Here is a 17,229-nt window from a genome sequence, read left to right on the forward strand (position 1 = left end):
AACTCAATTATTGTAAGGAATACTAAAGTAGAAGTATAAGATAAAACACGACAAAGAGATGAGTTTCAGTTAGTTTAATAAAGAACTAATAGGCATGAGAAATCTTTGTAGAAGCACACATAATATGCAACAAAGTCAATGCATTTCAAAATTAAAAAAAAAAAAATAAACCCTTACAAAAAAAGTATTTAAAGAGTTAAAATAAACTTGATCCTAATGGCTAGCATTAAACTAATTTAAATATAACCTAAAACATGTGAAGTAAAGTCCCAAACATTAAATTTAAACAAAAACCCAAGTCTTATGTTTAAAATACTAATGCCACGTGTAATGAACTAGAAAATACAAAAGCTGAATCTCTTATTTGCTTAAAAAACCTTGTTACCAACTCTTGTATCCTTGAGACTCTAGGAATCATTATAATAGTTGATGCTGATTTTAAGTTTCTAAATAAATAAGGAAACAATTAATTCCCCTATTTTCTACCACCTATTTGTCCATAAAAAATAAGGATTCCTTGCATGGTATGAAAACTCCAAGCTTCCAAAACATCATTGTAGCATAGGAAAAGTTTCCACCTCTCTGTTTAGAAGCTTAAATTGCTAAAATATTCAAGCCAATAGATCAACCCCTTTTTTTATATGAATTAAATTAATTAAGTTGATTATTAAATTAATTAAGTTGATTATCATCACAAGTAGATGATTTAAAATTTGTCTTGGTCTAAATATTATAAATTAGCTCATTAAGTGCCTCTTTGAGCTTACCAACCCTTAACCTTATAATTAATCAACTTAGCACCTCTAGTGGATTCCTTGATGTTGTAAGTTGATCTGCATCATTTATCCTCTCCTTAAAATAAATTAGTTATGTTGGTCTCATTATTAATTTTATAACATAGTAAGAAATGTGTTATCTTAGAAAACTCATCTACAACTACAAATATAAAATCTCAACCCTTTTTTTAACATACGTAACTCTAAAACAAAGTCCATATAAATATATATCCAAAGTTTCTTAAGTACATGCAAAAAAGAAACAATAAGACTTTAGATTTAACTTGTTTACATGTAAAGCATTTATCACATATTTTTTGCACATCACGTTTCATCCTAAGCTAATAAAAGTGTTCATGCAAAACATCTAAGGTCTTTTTAACACTAAAATACCCATATTAAACCACCCCCACGAGCTTTAAGAACAAATAAGTCACACATATAACTAGCAGACACTCATAATTTATTCTATTCAAACAAATAACCATTAAGTCTATAAAACTTTCAAAATGCTTACTTTTCACAAGCAACATACATATTAGTGAAATCATTATCATTGGCATACTATTTTTTCACATAGTCAAATCCCAGCAATTTCACATTTATAATAGAAAAAAGAGCATATCTTCTAAATAGTGGATCAACCACTATATTTTTATTACCTTATTTTGTATTTAATCACATACAAAAAGGTCTTAATAAAGTCCATCCACTTGGCATGTCATTGATTCAACTTATCTTGTCTATTCAAGTATTTCAGCAACTTGTTATTTGAATGGATCATAATTTTTTTTTCCATAAGTAGTTCCGCCGAGTCTCCAAAGTCTTCATTAATGCATAAAGCTTCTTGTTATAAGTAGGGTAGTTCAATGTTATACCATTAAGCTTTTCGCTAAAATAAGAAATCAACCATTTCTCTAGTATTAAAACAACCCCAACACCTATTGTCGAGACATCACACTTAATTTTAAAAGCTTTAGAAAAGTCAGCTAATGCTAAAAAGGTGTTGAACTTCACCTTTCTTTAAGAAGATTAAATGTTTTATCTTGTTCAATACCCTATTTAAAATCAATTGACTTTTTAACAATTTCAGTGAGTGGTATATATAACTAGTGTGCTAAAATCCTTAACAAACCTCCTATATAAACTTGTCAAACCATGAAAACTTCTTACCTTAGTTATTGACTTAGGCATGAGCTATTTTTGGATAACTTTAACTTTTTCCTCATTCATTTTGATACCTTTTACACTTACAATATAACTAAAAAATACAATTTTTTCTTTGCAAAAAAGTATATTTTTTTATATTAGAAAATAACATTTCCTTTCTTAAAACACTAACTACACAATGCAAATGCTCATCCAAGCTTTTGTTATAAACTAAGATATCATTAAAAGTACTTAACAATGAATAAGCTAATAAATGCACTCAAAACATTATTCATCAATCTCATAAAAATATTAGGTACATTAGTAAGTTCAAATGGCATCACCAACCATTCATAAAGTCCATACTTAGTTTTAAAGGCACTTTTCATTCATCCTTTTCTTTTATCTAATATGAAGATATCCACTCTTTAAATCAATCTTTGTAAAACCACAAATACTATGCATTTTAACACATCACTAGGCATAGAAATGAAATGTTTATACTTTATTGTAGTATTGTTGACAACACAATAATTAACATATATTCTTCAAGTTCCATCATTTTTAATCACAAGTAACATCGAAACAACACATAGATTCATGTTTTCCCTTATGTACCTCTTTAACTCCACAACTTGTTTTTGAACTCTTTGTCTTACTTTGATTGGCTAGTCGGTTAGGAAAAGTAGTGCCAAGTACGAGATTGATTTGATATTCGATTCCCCTTATAAGTGACAAACAAATAGGAAACTTTTCGGGAAATACATCTTTGAACTCCTATAATAATAATAATAATAAACAACAATACTAGGGAGACAAGGATTAAGTTCATTAGTGTTAAGAAAAATCTCTTTGCATAAAAGTACAATCATTGGTTGGTTAGGATAAAAAAAACTTTTGATCTCATTTAATTTTGCATAAAAACTCATATATTTCTTTATTTTTCTCTTATAACTTACCTTATTTTCTATCTTCTTTAAGCTTACAACCTTTTTATTATTTTCACTCCTCTTAGCCTCACTTTCCCTTTCCCTTTCCCTTTCAATTGGGCTTTATAAACCTGTTTTGGTGATAATAATACTAGTTCGGTGATAATGATACAAGAATGATGATTTTTCTATTTTTTACAAAAATAAAATATTTATTTTTAAACCCATCATGTAATACTTTACTATCAAATTGCCATAACCTTTTCAATAACAAGAGACTCACATGCATGGGCACCACACCATATAAAATTTTATCATGATATTTTATGTATGGTCTATAATGTTTAATAGTGTTCAGATTTAAATTTCTAATAAGAATAATACTAGCAACATTAGCATAACTTCTACTATTAATAATCATATTACATATCTTATTACAAATATATAACATATCGTATTTGCTTTCCAAATCATCTTTTTAATTTGAATATTTAATGGATGCTGAATAATCAATGATTCCTTTTAAACAAATATTCTACATCCTTATTGCTAGTATCTTCAAGTGGTGATATCTCATCATTATTATTGTTACTTTTGAATATGATGAAATGATCTTTTAAAATCTTATTTTTTTGTTTGAATATTGAAAAACTAAGTAAGTTTAGTATTAAATTTATATTTAGAAATAGTAGCGACTTCTTTCTTTATCTTATAAGGTTCTGCTTAACACCTATACTTGGCTTCGTTTAGAAAACACTATCTCTCCTGTGATTCAGCCTATATGATGAGAAGAAACCTAAATTACAAAAACCCCATTTTCATTTGTATGTATTTTGTAACTTGTAAGGTTGAGGATAACTAGATCCAAACTGACACAAACAAACACAAGCTCAAGCGCAAGCTCCATTAACCAAGAAAACAATGTCCATATCAATGTCTTTGTTCTCTCCGCCACTAACTCGCTTTCCACCTTCCAAACCCCATTTCACCTACAAATCGACACTCTCTCTCGGACCCACGAACCGTCCTTTTCTCCTATCCATTCCCAAGGCCTCTACAGACAATGGAGGAGCTGGAGTTTCAGCCTCCGCTGCTACTGTAGAGGAACCAAAATTGGAGCAGAAGACACCAGAGTCTTCTGATTCAGTTCCTGTGGCTGAAAATAGCTCTAATGGAGCTGTGGCTGCTGGGGGAGAGGAGAAGGTTGAAGTGAGTAAATTTGGGGACCCCAGGTGGATTTCAGGGACTTGGGACTTGAAGCAGTTTCAGAAAGATGGGAAAACCGATTGGGATGCTGTTATCGATGCCGGTGAGATTTTTTTATTGGGTTTTGGATTCTAGTTTGAGTGATTATCTGCTTCATGATTAATATCCAGTTTCTTGTTTGCATGGATTGGTTTGTGGATTCTTAGTGCTGCAATTTTGTTTCTTAATTGAGTTTTTGTTTTTCCTTTTAGCCACTTAGTTCTCATGCAATTAAGGAAAAACAAAGGGTGTGTGTGTTGTAGTTTCAAATGATATTCTGAATTGCTCTCCTTTTCTCTGCATGTTTTTGTAGAATTTGTTTCCTTTGGAGAAAAATTTAACATCATTTGCAGCTGAATAGAGTCAATTGTGTAAAACTGAAAATCCAATGGTTTTACAGATGGTTCTATAAATGTTTGATCTGCCATTGGATTTGTTAGGCGAGACATGGACTAGGTAATTAAGGCAAATTTTCTCTTAGCAGAAGTTATGACCATCTTAGTGGCTGTATTTGTGAATTTATGTTTAGAAGGAAAAAAAATGGAAGTGCCGCACTGTTGTTTCTAGAATAGTGTTTTGTTTTTTTTTTTTATTTTTAATTTCACCCTTTGTAAACCCAATTGTTTTAGTTTGGATTTTGATTTTATCTTTCAATATTGCTTGTTTTGAGAGTTATATCTTTTCTTTTTGGGTTATATATCAGTTTCATGGATTTTTTTATTTATTTTTATCAATATCAACCTTCAATATTTGATCTATTATAATTATAGTTTTTGTATTTTTTTCGATTATTTTCAATGAATTTATCTTGATCTTATAACTTATGATTTATCTTGGATTGACTCGGGTCATTTTTTGGGGTTGCTTTTTATAATTGACTTTTTTATTTCATCCTTTGATATTATGCTGGTTGAAAATTAGGCATCATAGTTTTTTTTAATTTTCTTTTTATGAGGTTATCTTGATATCATTACCCAAGTTACGGGTTTGACTGGTTAACCCGAGTTGATCCTATTTATTTTTTTCTTTTTTAATTGAATATTTTTCAATTAAGCTTCTTAGTTTTTTTTTTTTAATTTTCTTCCTATCAATTATCATGATCTCATAACCCATATCGTGAGTTTGACAGTTAAACCTCAATTTATTTTTTTTAATTGTTTTTTTTTTCAATTTCACCCTTCAATATAAGGTTGTTTGGGAATTGAGTTTCGTAATTTTTTCAATTTGTTTTTTGCTGAGTTATCCTAGTCTTATGGCTTTAGTTTTTTCTTTTTCGATTTCATCTTTAAACATTGATATGTTGGAAATTGAGTTTTTTAAATTTTTTAAATTTGTTTTTTATGAAGTTATCATGGTCTCATGATTCAAGTCGCGGGTTTAACATGTTAGCTCAAGTTGATTTGGGTTATTTTTTTATCTTTTTTTTTTAATTTAATTTTTTCGATTTCATTTTTAAAAATTGGGTTGGTTGAAAATTGGGCCTCATATTTTTATTTTTATTTTCTTTTCACGGGCTTATCTTAATCTCATTTTTTGAGTTGCTAGCGTGACAAGTTATTTCGGGTTGACCCGTGTAGTTTTTTGGGTTTTTTTTTTTAATTCAATTTTTTTTTCAATTTCTTCCTTCAATTTTAGATTGATTATAAATTGACTTTCATAATTTATTTTGATTTGGTTTCTATAAAGTTATTATGTTCTCATGACTATGATCAAGAGATTTGAAAGGTTAACTCAAGTTGATCTAATATGTTGTTGACTCAATATTTAAAAACAAATATCATCTAATATGACGTTGTATCAATATTGTTTTTTTTTTAAATATCTTTTAATATCTATTATATTTTGAGTTTATGATTAAATTTTTATTATTATAAAACACTTTAGTAATGTTTAGATATTCTATTTTTACGTTAAAAAAAAGATTGATCTGACCTATATTGAGTGTTGTGTGCCACCAATAATCTTGTAAAAATTAAATCTTGTGACTGACAGATCACATAGAGGGTCCAAACTTGACCAAATTCTGCGAGCTGCTGGATGAATGGGTCCAAACTCCAGATAGGAACCACTCATCCAACAGCTTGGAATAATGGGTGTGCGGAACCAGTGTGCATCTTATTGTTATGTCCCGGGTTTGTGATATGAATTCGCATGCTATGTGAAGAAAGAGTGCGCTGCCACCATCATTGTATTGATTGCACGAGCTTTGCTACTTAAATGAGATCCCTCTGTACAGAGAGGAATGTGGCATCATACACAAAATATACGAAAGATGTGCTTAAGGATACCAAATTTATAAAGAATTGTTGGTTTGCATTTGGAACTGCTTTTATTATTTTTACTGATGCAGACTAGCATAACTATTGTTTTCGTGGTTCTTTTTCCTCGATGTTGGGAATATTATATTTATGATATGTGAGGCAGTCGCTAACATGTGCTAAAAGATTTGATTTATGTTGGAGTTCATGTCTGTATTGAACGTTGTAACGTTGTAGAAGTCTATTCATTATTCATCTTCAACCAATCTTTCCAGTCAGTATAAAGGTAATATATTATTGCGGATGCCATAACATGATTTGTATTGTAGAATCTATTCTGTTCAGAGTTCATGTCTGTATATCAATGAAGCGATATCTTTTCTGTTCTAGGTACATGTTAGCCCTGAAGTAGTTAGTTGATTTGTGTAATTATTTCCTTGACATCCAATCTCTAGCAACTCTTGATGGTATTACTCAGCATATATTTACATGCTTTGTTAATCTTTTCAGAGGCTAGGAGGAGGAAATGGCTCCAGTGTAACCCAGAATCATCAAGCAACAACGACCCTGTTGTTTTTGATACCTCAATAATACCATGGTGGACATGGATGAAAAGATTCCATCTGCCGGAAGCAGAACTTCTCAATGGTTTGTTAAGATTGTTTTCTTCGAATGTTCACGAGGAAACAGCCCCTCTGGCTCACGAGAAACTATTTAATGTGGCTTCATGTATTCTATGCAGGCCGTGCTGCAATGATTGGGTTTTTCATGGCTTACCTGGTTGATAGCTTGACTGGTGTTGGTCTGGTTGATCAGATGAGCAACTTCTTCTGCAAAACTCTACTGTTTGTAGCTGTGGTAGGAGTGCTTCTAATACGGAAGAATGAGGATTTAGAAACCATAAAAAAGTTGCTGGAGGAGACAACCTTCTATGACAAGCAATGGCAAGCAACCTGGCAGGATGAGAAATCCACCAGCCCCAAAGATGATTAGCTGTAAGGAAAATTCAAACTTTGCTTCGTGTTCTAATTTCTCCTGTGCTATTGTAGTATCCTTGATAAGAGCGAAATTTTCATTGTAATATAGGTTTCCTCGGAGTTCATATGCACAGCACTGTTGCTGTTTTCCTGAATGGTAGTGGATTGCATGATAACAAATAATAGTCCTAGGAGGGTTGGTTGGCAGTTTCATTTACCAATTGTTTACTGCCTGTTGGAAAATATCAAATGTTTTCACAAATCACACGTCTCAAATTCCCTCTTTGCACGCAAGTAATATAAGATCAGCTAAATTAATAAAAACAGAAACAGAAACATTCAAACTACACAATCAACATAAGATTCAGATTGTGTTTGGCTTAGGCACGCCCAGGCTTTTAGATCGCTTGCTAGGCTCAACAATGATTTATTTTTGTTTTTTGAAAAGAACTTTTGATATTTTCTTAAGATTTTAATTAATATCATCCATCTTATTCTTTAATTGCTTAGTTCACTATTGTTTTCAAGGGAGAATCACAAAAATGCTTTTAATGTTTGATTGTATTTTCACTCTCTCATTGTCTTTGAGAAAACTATTTGATTATATTTTACAGAATTGCTTTTATTTTTTATTTAATGATTAGAAAGCCATTGTAATACTAATATGATAATTTTATTATCAAATTAATATTATAACTTTGCTAAATTTTTTAAAAGAAGTAATCTTGATAATTAGTATTTCATTGCTTTTAGGCTTTTTATCAAACACTTAATTTGTAAAATCCAAACGCCACGATAAATGAAACCCTGCAGTGACTCTCGGTATAAAACTCCCTTTACAAATTGGCCGGTTCTCATCTACCACTATTTTTATGCCCTGCTCATTCAAGCAAGCATGCAAAAATTATACTACATATTTTATAAAGACATGCATGTCTTCATTTCTCTCCCCAAAACAAAGAAAAACATTAATTCTCCTGCCTGCCAGAATCACCATGGCATACAAAATGGTAAGTTCTCGTTGCCTTTATTTGCTGTCAACACAATCCTAAGATGCTTGGAAGCATTGGAATTTATCATAAAAACTTAGGGGAGACAGTAACGTTTACACCTGATGGTTGCCTCACAGTCACTCTATAAACTTCCTGCTACTGACGTTTGTAATACGTCGAATCACCTTTCTTTGTTGGACAATCAGTTCCTACTGCTCATCTTACAGAACCTTCATCAACACCTGGAACAGCACAAAGAAACCGGCCATATTTTTCAAAATAAGAATTGAATATGATCTCTTGGGTCGAGAGCCGGATTTATGGATCCATCACCAAAATCGAACGGAGTAGCAGGAGCTAGTTGGTTACCTAGTTGTGCTAAAATGGGAAAGCCAGAATGGTCAAATGTTGGCTGCTGTCATCATTGCTGATGTGATAGCTGCAGGACTCAACCTATGGTGTTTTTGCTTGATTAAAGCCGCCACACCAGCTATGTGAGGAGCAGCCATGCCAGTACCGGATACAAGTGCAAAGTTTTGCCCTGCAAGAATGGTAGCATGAATGCTTTAAAAAGTAAAACCAAGAAGACTGATAGCATAGATTTAGCTACTTTCTTCCCGGAGATATACCAACATCATCATCTTGCTATTGAAGTAGATGATGCACTTGAAAGTACTTTACAGTGTCTATTTGCAAACTTAAGGGGCTTAAAATGGCATTGCTTCCGCAAATAATGCCGGGTGAGATGAAGATACCAAGTCTTGCATTCTGATATCGAGACCAGTCATCCGATAATTTAGAGGGCATAAGTGATGCTGGTTACCCATCAAACAACTTTAAAACTGTGTCCGTTCCCTTGATAGAATTAGGATCTCCTTCGCTGTCGGGGGTCCAAGCAGCCCAGATGGAGGATCCTGAAGCCGTGACATTTGGTTTGAGGACATCAGCACTTTGCAAAAGTGCATTGTTCACATTGGGACCTCTAGATGAATAAGATGCAAAAATTGGTGCCTGCCGAGCAAAGAATGCTTTCCTTCCGTCCAATATTCTTGCCCTTGCAGCAAATCCCACAGCTTGTCCACTGCTGCTCTGATAGTATTTGAGCTATAATACTCCCACAAAGCCTGTAGACGTATGGATAAATGCCATTTCATCAGGCGTCCATAAATCCAGGAAATTTAATAAGCATTATAGGAATAAATGAGATCAATGTGAAGTACTATCACTTATCGATCCCGTGGGAATACTACGCATTCGGTGTGGGTAAAAAAGAGGATAAGTGCAGAGCTACGCATTCAAAATGATTACATGTATAGTAATTATATCTTATTGAATGATAGTTTGCCATACTCTGGAAGATTGCATGTTGCTCAGGATAATGGCAGGGACTTGCATGGTGATTGTGGTTCCCTTGACTTGCTCAGAACCAATGTCAGGATCCATTGTGGTTATAAAACCTGCAGCCCCCATATTCTGTAATATTCGGAGTCAAGGTTACAAGTGCAGATAATCAACATGTTTCGAACCAATGCTGTTCTTGATGTTGACAGCTCTCAACTTCTAGAACACTGTTGGTGTTCTTATGAGAATATCAGCTGCTGCAGCTATTCGGTAAGACATAATTAACTCCTGCTGTACTTGGAGCTGCAAATTTTTTTTATAATCTAATAATTACTCCAATTTGAGCGGTGTATAGCATTGATTTCAAGAATGGATGAACGAAAAGCTGAAATGAAAACAAAGCCACACCATCTTATTTGTTCGCACTTGCATGATCAATAAACAAGGGCAGTGAAAGTTGGAATATGACGTACGGGCAAGGCCAGTGCGAGAGAAGCTTCGTCAATTCCCAAGAATGATGGTGTTATCGTACTTGCGATCGATGATGGAGGAAGCTACACTTGTAACCCAAGGACTAAAAGAAAGGGCCGCCATTTCCAGCAGCTTGAACAACAAAAACTCCAGCTTTTGTAGCAAATAAAAGCTCCGTTTCTAGTACATTGAGGAAGGCAGAAGGACCTGATGGAACGCTAGATGCCCGATGGAGAGGTGTAATAAAAAGAAAATTATAAAAAATTATAAAATCTAATTTTTATCTGAACTATATTAAATATTAAATTAAAAAATAAATTAAAAAGGCTAATATTTTAAATCTATAATTTGAATTGTGTGACCTAAATAACTTTATAAAAATAGAATAAAAACTAATAAAGTTTCGTTTCAAATATATCTAATATTGAATATTAAAATTAAAAAAAAAAACAAAATCCATGAAACTTAATATGAAAGGAAGAAACTGAAAAAAAAAAAAGAGATTGAGTTGTTAAAAGTGAAATTATATAAGGATTCAAAAAATAAATCGAGTCAACCTATATCAACTTGCTAATCTACAACTTGGATCATGAGATCGGGATAACTCCATAAAAAGTAAATTAAAAAAAATTATGAACCCAATTAAAAACGAATAGAATCAACTTGAGTTAACCTGTAAAACTCTTAACTTAAATCACAAAAAGTAAATTGAAAAAAATTACAAAGTTTAATTTCCATCTAACCTAATTTTAAAAAATTTAAAAGGATTAAAAAAATCAATTAGAAAACCCTATAAAAAAAAACTTGTATCAATCGAGGTCAATTTGTTAAACTAGCCATTTAAGTCATGAAATTAAATTAAATTTATTAAAAAAATTACGAAGCTCTTCTTTTAATAAATCATTCAAATCTAGAAAAAAAAATTAATGACAAAGTGTACAACTTAATAAAAAAAAATTATGAATAACAATTGTTTTGGTTAAAGAGTAAGATTAAAAAAAACAATGTTAATATAATGATTTTGTTATTTTTATTAAATAAATAAATAAATAATAATAGAAGATTCAACGAGTGGCTAAATAATCAGCAACAGCCGCTTATAACACTTGAGAGTTCAGACGTCAGATCCAGTCTCTCTCTCGCCTAGTCAGCAGTCACCAATATTTTTCCACAGCGGATTCCACTCCCTGTCACTGGGCAGTGGTCCTTCGACACGACTCTTGTCAGTCCACTACTCGCTTCAGGCTCAGACTGAACCTCCTGCTACACAGATTCTCCTAGTTGGGTTTTTTTCTACACTCGCTCATTTAACAGGCCGGAACAAAAATATGCTAACTTCATCGCTACCGTCTCTCCTCCTCCTACTCTCTCTATCATCAAGTACAGTACATCTGTTTTTTTTTTTATTATTGATTTATTTAACTCATCATGATTTGAGTTTGTTTTCAGATTTTTTGAATGTAGCTTTGAGTGATGATGGCGGAGGATTATTCTGTTCTGCTCCTTCAGTATTTGAAACCGAAACGGCCTCCTCCTCCTCCTCCAAACCTCTATATTGGAAAGTCACTAATCCAACGCTCTCTCCTTCTCACCTTCAAGGTCGGTCGGTCAGTTTATTCTCTCCTCTCTCAATCTTCATTTTTTAATTCTATCCTATTTAAATAGAAATGCATGTAATTCGTTGAATCAATTGCAAATAAACAAAAATATGAGCGAAATAAGTCATAAATTAATTTTATTTGTAATTAAAAAAGAAATCAGAAGTATAGTTAGCTGAAGTTTTTGGTTATGGTTATCCAGACTTGCCAGGTTTCACACGTAGTGTTTATAAAGGAGACCATGCTTTGATAACACCAGAAAGTCATGTATTCAGTCCTTTACCAGGATGGTACTACTTTCATCTTTGCTTTGTTTTTTTGGATTGATTGATTTATATGAAGAAATCATGTCTTACCACATGTTGGGTGGTGGTTTAGTGAGTCATTCAAATTTATACATGACAGGACAAATACATTGGGGGCATATCTAATTACGCCAGCTATGGGTTCCCACTTTGTGATGTACTTAGTAAAGATGCAAGGTGTGCTCCCTCCTTTCTCACTGACTATCATTGCATTTTACCGGATTGTGTTCAAGTTCTATCTTTATGCACATAGTTTCTTGAATGTTGTTGCCCAACCTTGATATTGGCTTCAGCTGCATACCTTCCTTCTTTGTTGAAATTGGCTATCATCTTTAGATTTTTGCAGAACTCTGTTCTCATAAAAACATAAAAATCAGAAACTCTAATCCTGTAGGATTTGTGCAATTGCATTTATTTGATTTGGCTGAGTTTTTCTTCCTCTTGAAAGTGCACGCCACCCTACATGGGTATAGTTGAGGCACTTCTTGTTCTTACTATTTAGAAGCCTTGAAATCTGTGGACTCTCTTCAGCGTGTGATGTGAACCCACTTCCCTCTTACGTATAGTACATGTATGAATCATTCTTCTATGTGACTTTCATGTGAAAAATCTGATGCAGCTTATTATGCTTTTCCACTAATTTGGCTTGCTTGCTTGCTGACATAAGCTCTAACATGTGCAGAAAATTCAAAGTCTGGACTCCCTCCAAATGATGTAGAGAGGCGAGGATAGTTTTTTTTTTTTTAATGAATTTCTATTATCAAGGAGTTGATCTGATTACAATCCTGGCTAACCCATACTTCCTAAATCATTAGGTTCTTGTTCGTGGTTCAGGGCTCTGCAACTCTGACTAATGCATCTGGTGCCCACCACCAAATGATGGCAAGTGTGATTTATGAATTTAGGGCGTATGGAAATTAGGAATGCGTGTGGAATTTTGGTAGAGTTGACAAAAAACAAGTTTGAAATTGAAAGGCAGATTTAGACAATTGATTTCCTTTTCTAAAACCGTGGTTTTAAAATCCCTGGCACTCAGAACCAATTATTTAAAAACCCAACCCCCCCCCCCCCCCCCCACACACACACACACTCGTGTATCTATTTGCTTTAAGAGCTCAACCATGATTTAGATTTTTGGTAGTGTTGATGAAAGGCAGGTTTAAAATCAAAAGGCAAATTTTAGACATTTGGTTTCCTTTTTGAATCATGCTTTTGTAACCCAAGATACTTGGTACCATGTTTTTGAAAGCTCAACCACTCACACATGTACAGATTAGAGAAAGGGAATCCGTATCTGATTTGTTTATGCTGGCTTCAAAATTTTGATGTTATACCTTTTGTTTTATAGGTGGATTCATATGCTTATCTAGCCCCAAATTCCAAACATTCTCTGGAGTGTGATGCATCAGCTACTCTAGTTGTCTTTGAACGCAGGTTCGTTTCTTCTTGAAGTGTGATCGACTGAATGCACAGCTGTCTCACCTTCGCTATTGCTTTATTTAAATTTTATTCTGCTTTAAGCATCTTTATGGTGGCATCTAAGTTCATAATATCCAGACATTAATAAGACTGGGAAAGTTGGTGCAGGGCTTATTATTTAGATATCTGTTTGATCAGGCTTGTCAAAAAGATGTCTTTCATTAAGTTTAGTATTTTCTTGCTAGTGCAGTCTAGTTACTATATTGTCCTTAATAATTATGTTTACTAAAAGGGTTTCTTGTCCTGTTAGGTATTCTCCTCTTGAAAATCATTTTACTAAGCAAATTGTTGGTTCAACAGACCAGCAGCCACTTCTTGAAACTCCAGGCGAGGTACCTTTCAATTTTTGTTTCTTATTGTTGTAAGGTACTTGGATTTTATGACACACAAATGTGTTTTTCTTTAGCAAACAATAAATATAGATATACTTATTACTCGTCCTGAGCATATTGTGCCGTTATTATTTTATTAAATTTTGGTTAGTCATGTGCACATGCGACAATATTGCTCACTCTATACTTCTTGACAGGTTTTTGAACTCAGAAAGCTTCTGCCTCCATCATTGCCATATGACTTCAATATCCATGTAAGCCTTAATTTGCTTCCTAGCCTTCGATCTTCATACTTTAGTAGGTTAAAATTTTGAAAAAATGCCGAGGAACTTATCTTTCTGAGATGCACTTTTTCACAGATTAGTTTAGATTGCTTTCATAGGTAGGGTTTGGAATTGGACAAAATTTGTGTGCACTTATAAGCAATTTTTGGAAATTATACACTCAGATATCTCTGCACACAGTAACTTTGATTAATGAACCTGTTTGGTTGAGTAGCTGTTTTGATCAGCACCTCTACATATCATTTGCATGCTTCCCAGCAATATTTGCACACATGAATCACAATTGATTGGAAGCAATGAGAATGTGGATTGATGATAGAATGAGCTATTTATTTGCCGCACATTTCACCTTGTCAAAAGATTTGGATGCAAGAAGTCCTTACAGAATTAGTTTAATGCTTTAAACATCACACAAGTTGTCGGTTGCAGAGTTAAAAGGGCCAGGAGGGTAGGATCTTCAATATCTCGATGCTTCAAATATTGCACTGTACAATATCTTGACAAGAAATTTAGGATTATGGTGCAGTACTGGAATGTTGTTCTGAAATTGTTAGAAACTCCCAATCCTATGGTTTCAATTCAAGAGTTCTGAATTCCATGCATATAATCACTTGCCATGTGCAGGTTCCTTTTCTCACATCATGTAGGAAACTTCTATGGTAGTATTGATGAAATATTGGATCATAAACATTTCTGACCTGACAAACTTCTGAATTGTTGTGTTCTTTCTAATAAGCTGGATTCTTGGTTGGTATGATTCCCTGTGTGCAGATAATGGATTTTCAACCTGGAGAATTCCTTAATGTGAAGGTATGCTTTCCTTGTTTGGCAATTGAAACTCCATAATTTGTTTCAAGATCTTAGGTTGTAAGTGTTGTTTGTTATATTGTTTCACCACTGTACTGATTGAATTCTTTAGAGGGCCTAAAAATCCAAAGAACGTGAATACCAGTTTTCAAGAAGTCTGAGGTCCAGTCAAATGCTGACATACAGAAGGAACTTATTTTAGGGAAATAATTTAAAATGAACTGCCTGTTCATCTTCATGATGCAATAATCTTTGAAGTGTCATGTTTCTCTAACCACATGTGCTCAGTTGTTATGTGAAATTTTGGCTGGCTGACATACAGAAGGAACTTATCAGCTTCTTCTGGCTGATATCCCTTGAATTTGTGATGTGAATTTTGAATAATGTTCCTCGTTTTTCTCACTTGCATGTTTGCTTTGTAGGAGGTGCATTATAATCAGCATGGTTTGCTGCTATTAGAGGGACAGGGTATTTATCGTTTGGGTGATAGCTGGTAAGAATTTTAATCAAGAGTTGTGATTCTCAGATAATTAATGCCATTCTTAAACAATCCCCAGAACCATTTGGTGTTAATGCTTCTATTTAAATGCCTATATGATAGATTCTGAATTTTATTAACATTCTAAAGCACTTTAAAAGTCCTGTTTCCAATGCTATGAAGCTTTTCCATAGAACATTTTTATAAACTGCTTCAAATGTATTAGTCAAAAGATGTGGACCTTTTGTCTACGTAAAAAAAAACAATAAGAAAAAAGATAAAAGAAAAGGAAGAGAAAGGGAAAAAGGAAAAAGAAAAATCTGAGATTTATATTCAATATATGATATTTTGTTTTCAGCTGGGAAGCTCCTTTGTTGGTAAGTATATGCGTGACTGTGCATGCATCTTTAACAATACACTCAAGCTTTAAGTGGGTTCTCAGTGCTTCTGGAACTTCTTTTGTTGAAACATTTCTTTAACTCATTGGTTTATGCTTGCATATGCGGTTCGGTTGTTCCCGCTAGTCTGTTTTCTGCAACTTCTCAAAAAATTTGTTCTTGTAGCTTAACAATATACTTTGTTTTATTACAGGTACCCAGTTCAATCTGGGGATGCCATTTGGATGGCCCCATTTGTACCCCAATGGTGAGAAAAATATAGCCTTCTTTCTCCCTGCAAGCACGAATTTTTATTCCTCCTGCGAACCCAAATCTGATACACAATGATATATTTTGCTACCTTTTCAGGTACGCTGCACTTGGTAAGACCCGTTCACGATATTTGCTGTACAAAGACGTGAATAGGAATCCATTGTAATCAGACGCAGTGAAAAGCCGTCCTTTGGTTTCATTGAGACCTAATTCTAGCAAGGATATATTTACTAATTTCTGAAGCAAAGATCGGCCTTTTAAAGCCTGTAAACATCATTTAGCTGAATGATGGTCATTTTCATGTAGTGAATGGAATCGTGATGGAAGGAATTGAACTTGTAGATCGTATTTGGTAAAAAAGTCGCTGCTCTGTCCTGTTTAAGAAAAACAAAATATTCTGAATTGCGGGAATGCACCTGTAATTTCAAAGATGGAAATTATTATTAGCTAAAACTAAAATGGTGGTGTTTATACGTAGCATCGTATCACAAAATATTATTAATTATTTTAATTTATCTCCTAATATTTTATTTATTAAAAATTAAAAATTAAATTTTATAATTTGTTTTCTAATCTTATAATTTGGGTAATGAGCTTAGCAGATTAATATAGGTAATGTTTTAGTGTTTTTTTTTTTAATTTTTTTTATCATTTAATATTAAATTTATTGAAAATTAAGTTTTTTAACTTATTTTATAAGGAGTTATCTCGGATTGTGAATTTTTTGTTATTTTTTAATAGATTTTTTTTAATTTTATCTTTTATTAATTAAAAATATGAATTCAAATTTGTTTTAATTTTTTTTTTATGAGATTGTTATAATTTAATGATCTAAGTTGTAGATTTAATAAATTAATCTGGGTTAATTTAATATATTATTATCTTGATAATTTTTTTTAAAAAAATATTATTTTAAATTTTTTTAAAAATATATTTTTACTAATGGTTTAGATTTAGATTCTCAAACGAACCAAGTTTCATCCTCTCACAGTTTATATTTTATATTCTAGAAAAAAATAGTAACATCTTATTTATATTTTTAAAAAAAAATCGACAAGAAAGCAATGTAGCACAAGCATATAATCTAGTTAACATCTAAGAAAGCCCGGTTATGATTCCACCAAAAAGTTGTCTGGAATTCATAGTGAGAGATGGCGA

General features: G+C 32.8%; 2 protein-coding genes and 1 pseudogene across 3 annotated transcripts; 2 read left to right on the forward strand and 1 right to left on the reverse strand.

Annotated features, from left to right (window-relative positions):
- The first annotated feature begins 3,579 nt into the window (after positions 1-3,579).
- On the forward strand, positions 3,580-7,596 carry LOC133700463 (light-harvesting complex-like protein 3 isotype 1, chloroplastic). 2 transcript variants are annotated; one of them, XM_062124001.1, is made up of 4 exons: positions 3,580-4,163; positions 6,868-7,005; positions 7,100-7,352; positions 7,444-7,596. In XM_062124001.1, the coding sequence occupies exons 1-3, from the start codon at positions 3,776-3,778 to the stop codon at positions 7,348-7,350; spliced, it is 777 nt and encodes a 258-aa protein (XP_061979985.1). In that variant the 5' UTR covers positions 3,580-3,775; the 3' UTR covers positions 7,351-7,352; positions 7,444-7,596. The 2 variants fall into 2 exon arrangements, with proteins under 2 accessions (XP_061979985.1, XP_061979983.1); XM_062123999.1 differs by having other exon boundaries at positions 7,100-7,596.
- Positions 7,597-8,324: 728 nt separating this feature from the next.
- LOC133701937 (subtilisin-like protease SBT2.2) lies at positions 8,325-9,796 on the reverse strand (annotated as a pseudogene).
- Positions 9,797-11,250: 1,454 nt separating this feature from the next.
- On the forward strand, positions 11,251-16,530 carry LOC133702084 ((S)-ureidoglycine aminohydrolase). The gene is made up of 13 exons (XM_062126282.1): positions 11,251-11,518; positions 11,603-11,737; positions 11,939-12,026; positions 12,142-12,218; positions 12,724-12,763; positions 12,857-12,923; positions 13,390-13,475; positions 13,771-13,852; positions 14,050-14,106; positions 14,908-14,946; positions 15,366-15,436; positions 16,013-16,066; positions 16,168-16,530. Exons 1-13 carry the CDS (start codon positions 11,467-11,469, stop codon positions 16,235-16,237), a joined length of 918 nt encoding a protein of 305 aa, XP_061982266.1. The 5' UTR covers positions 11,251-11,466; the 3' UTR covers positions 16,238-16,530.
- Positions 16,531-17,229: the final 699 nt, after the last annotated feature.

The sequence above is a fragment of the Populus nigra genome, chromosome 8, assembly GCF_951802175.1.
Source record: "Populus nigra chromosome 8, ddPopNigr1.1, whole genome shotgun sequence".
Taxonomy (NCBI): Eukaryota; Viridiplantae; Streptophyta; class Magnoliopsida; order Malpighiales; family Salicaceae; genus Populus; species Populus nigra.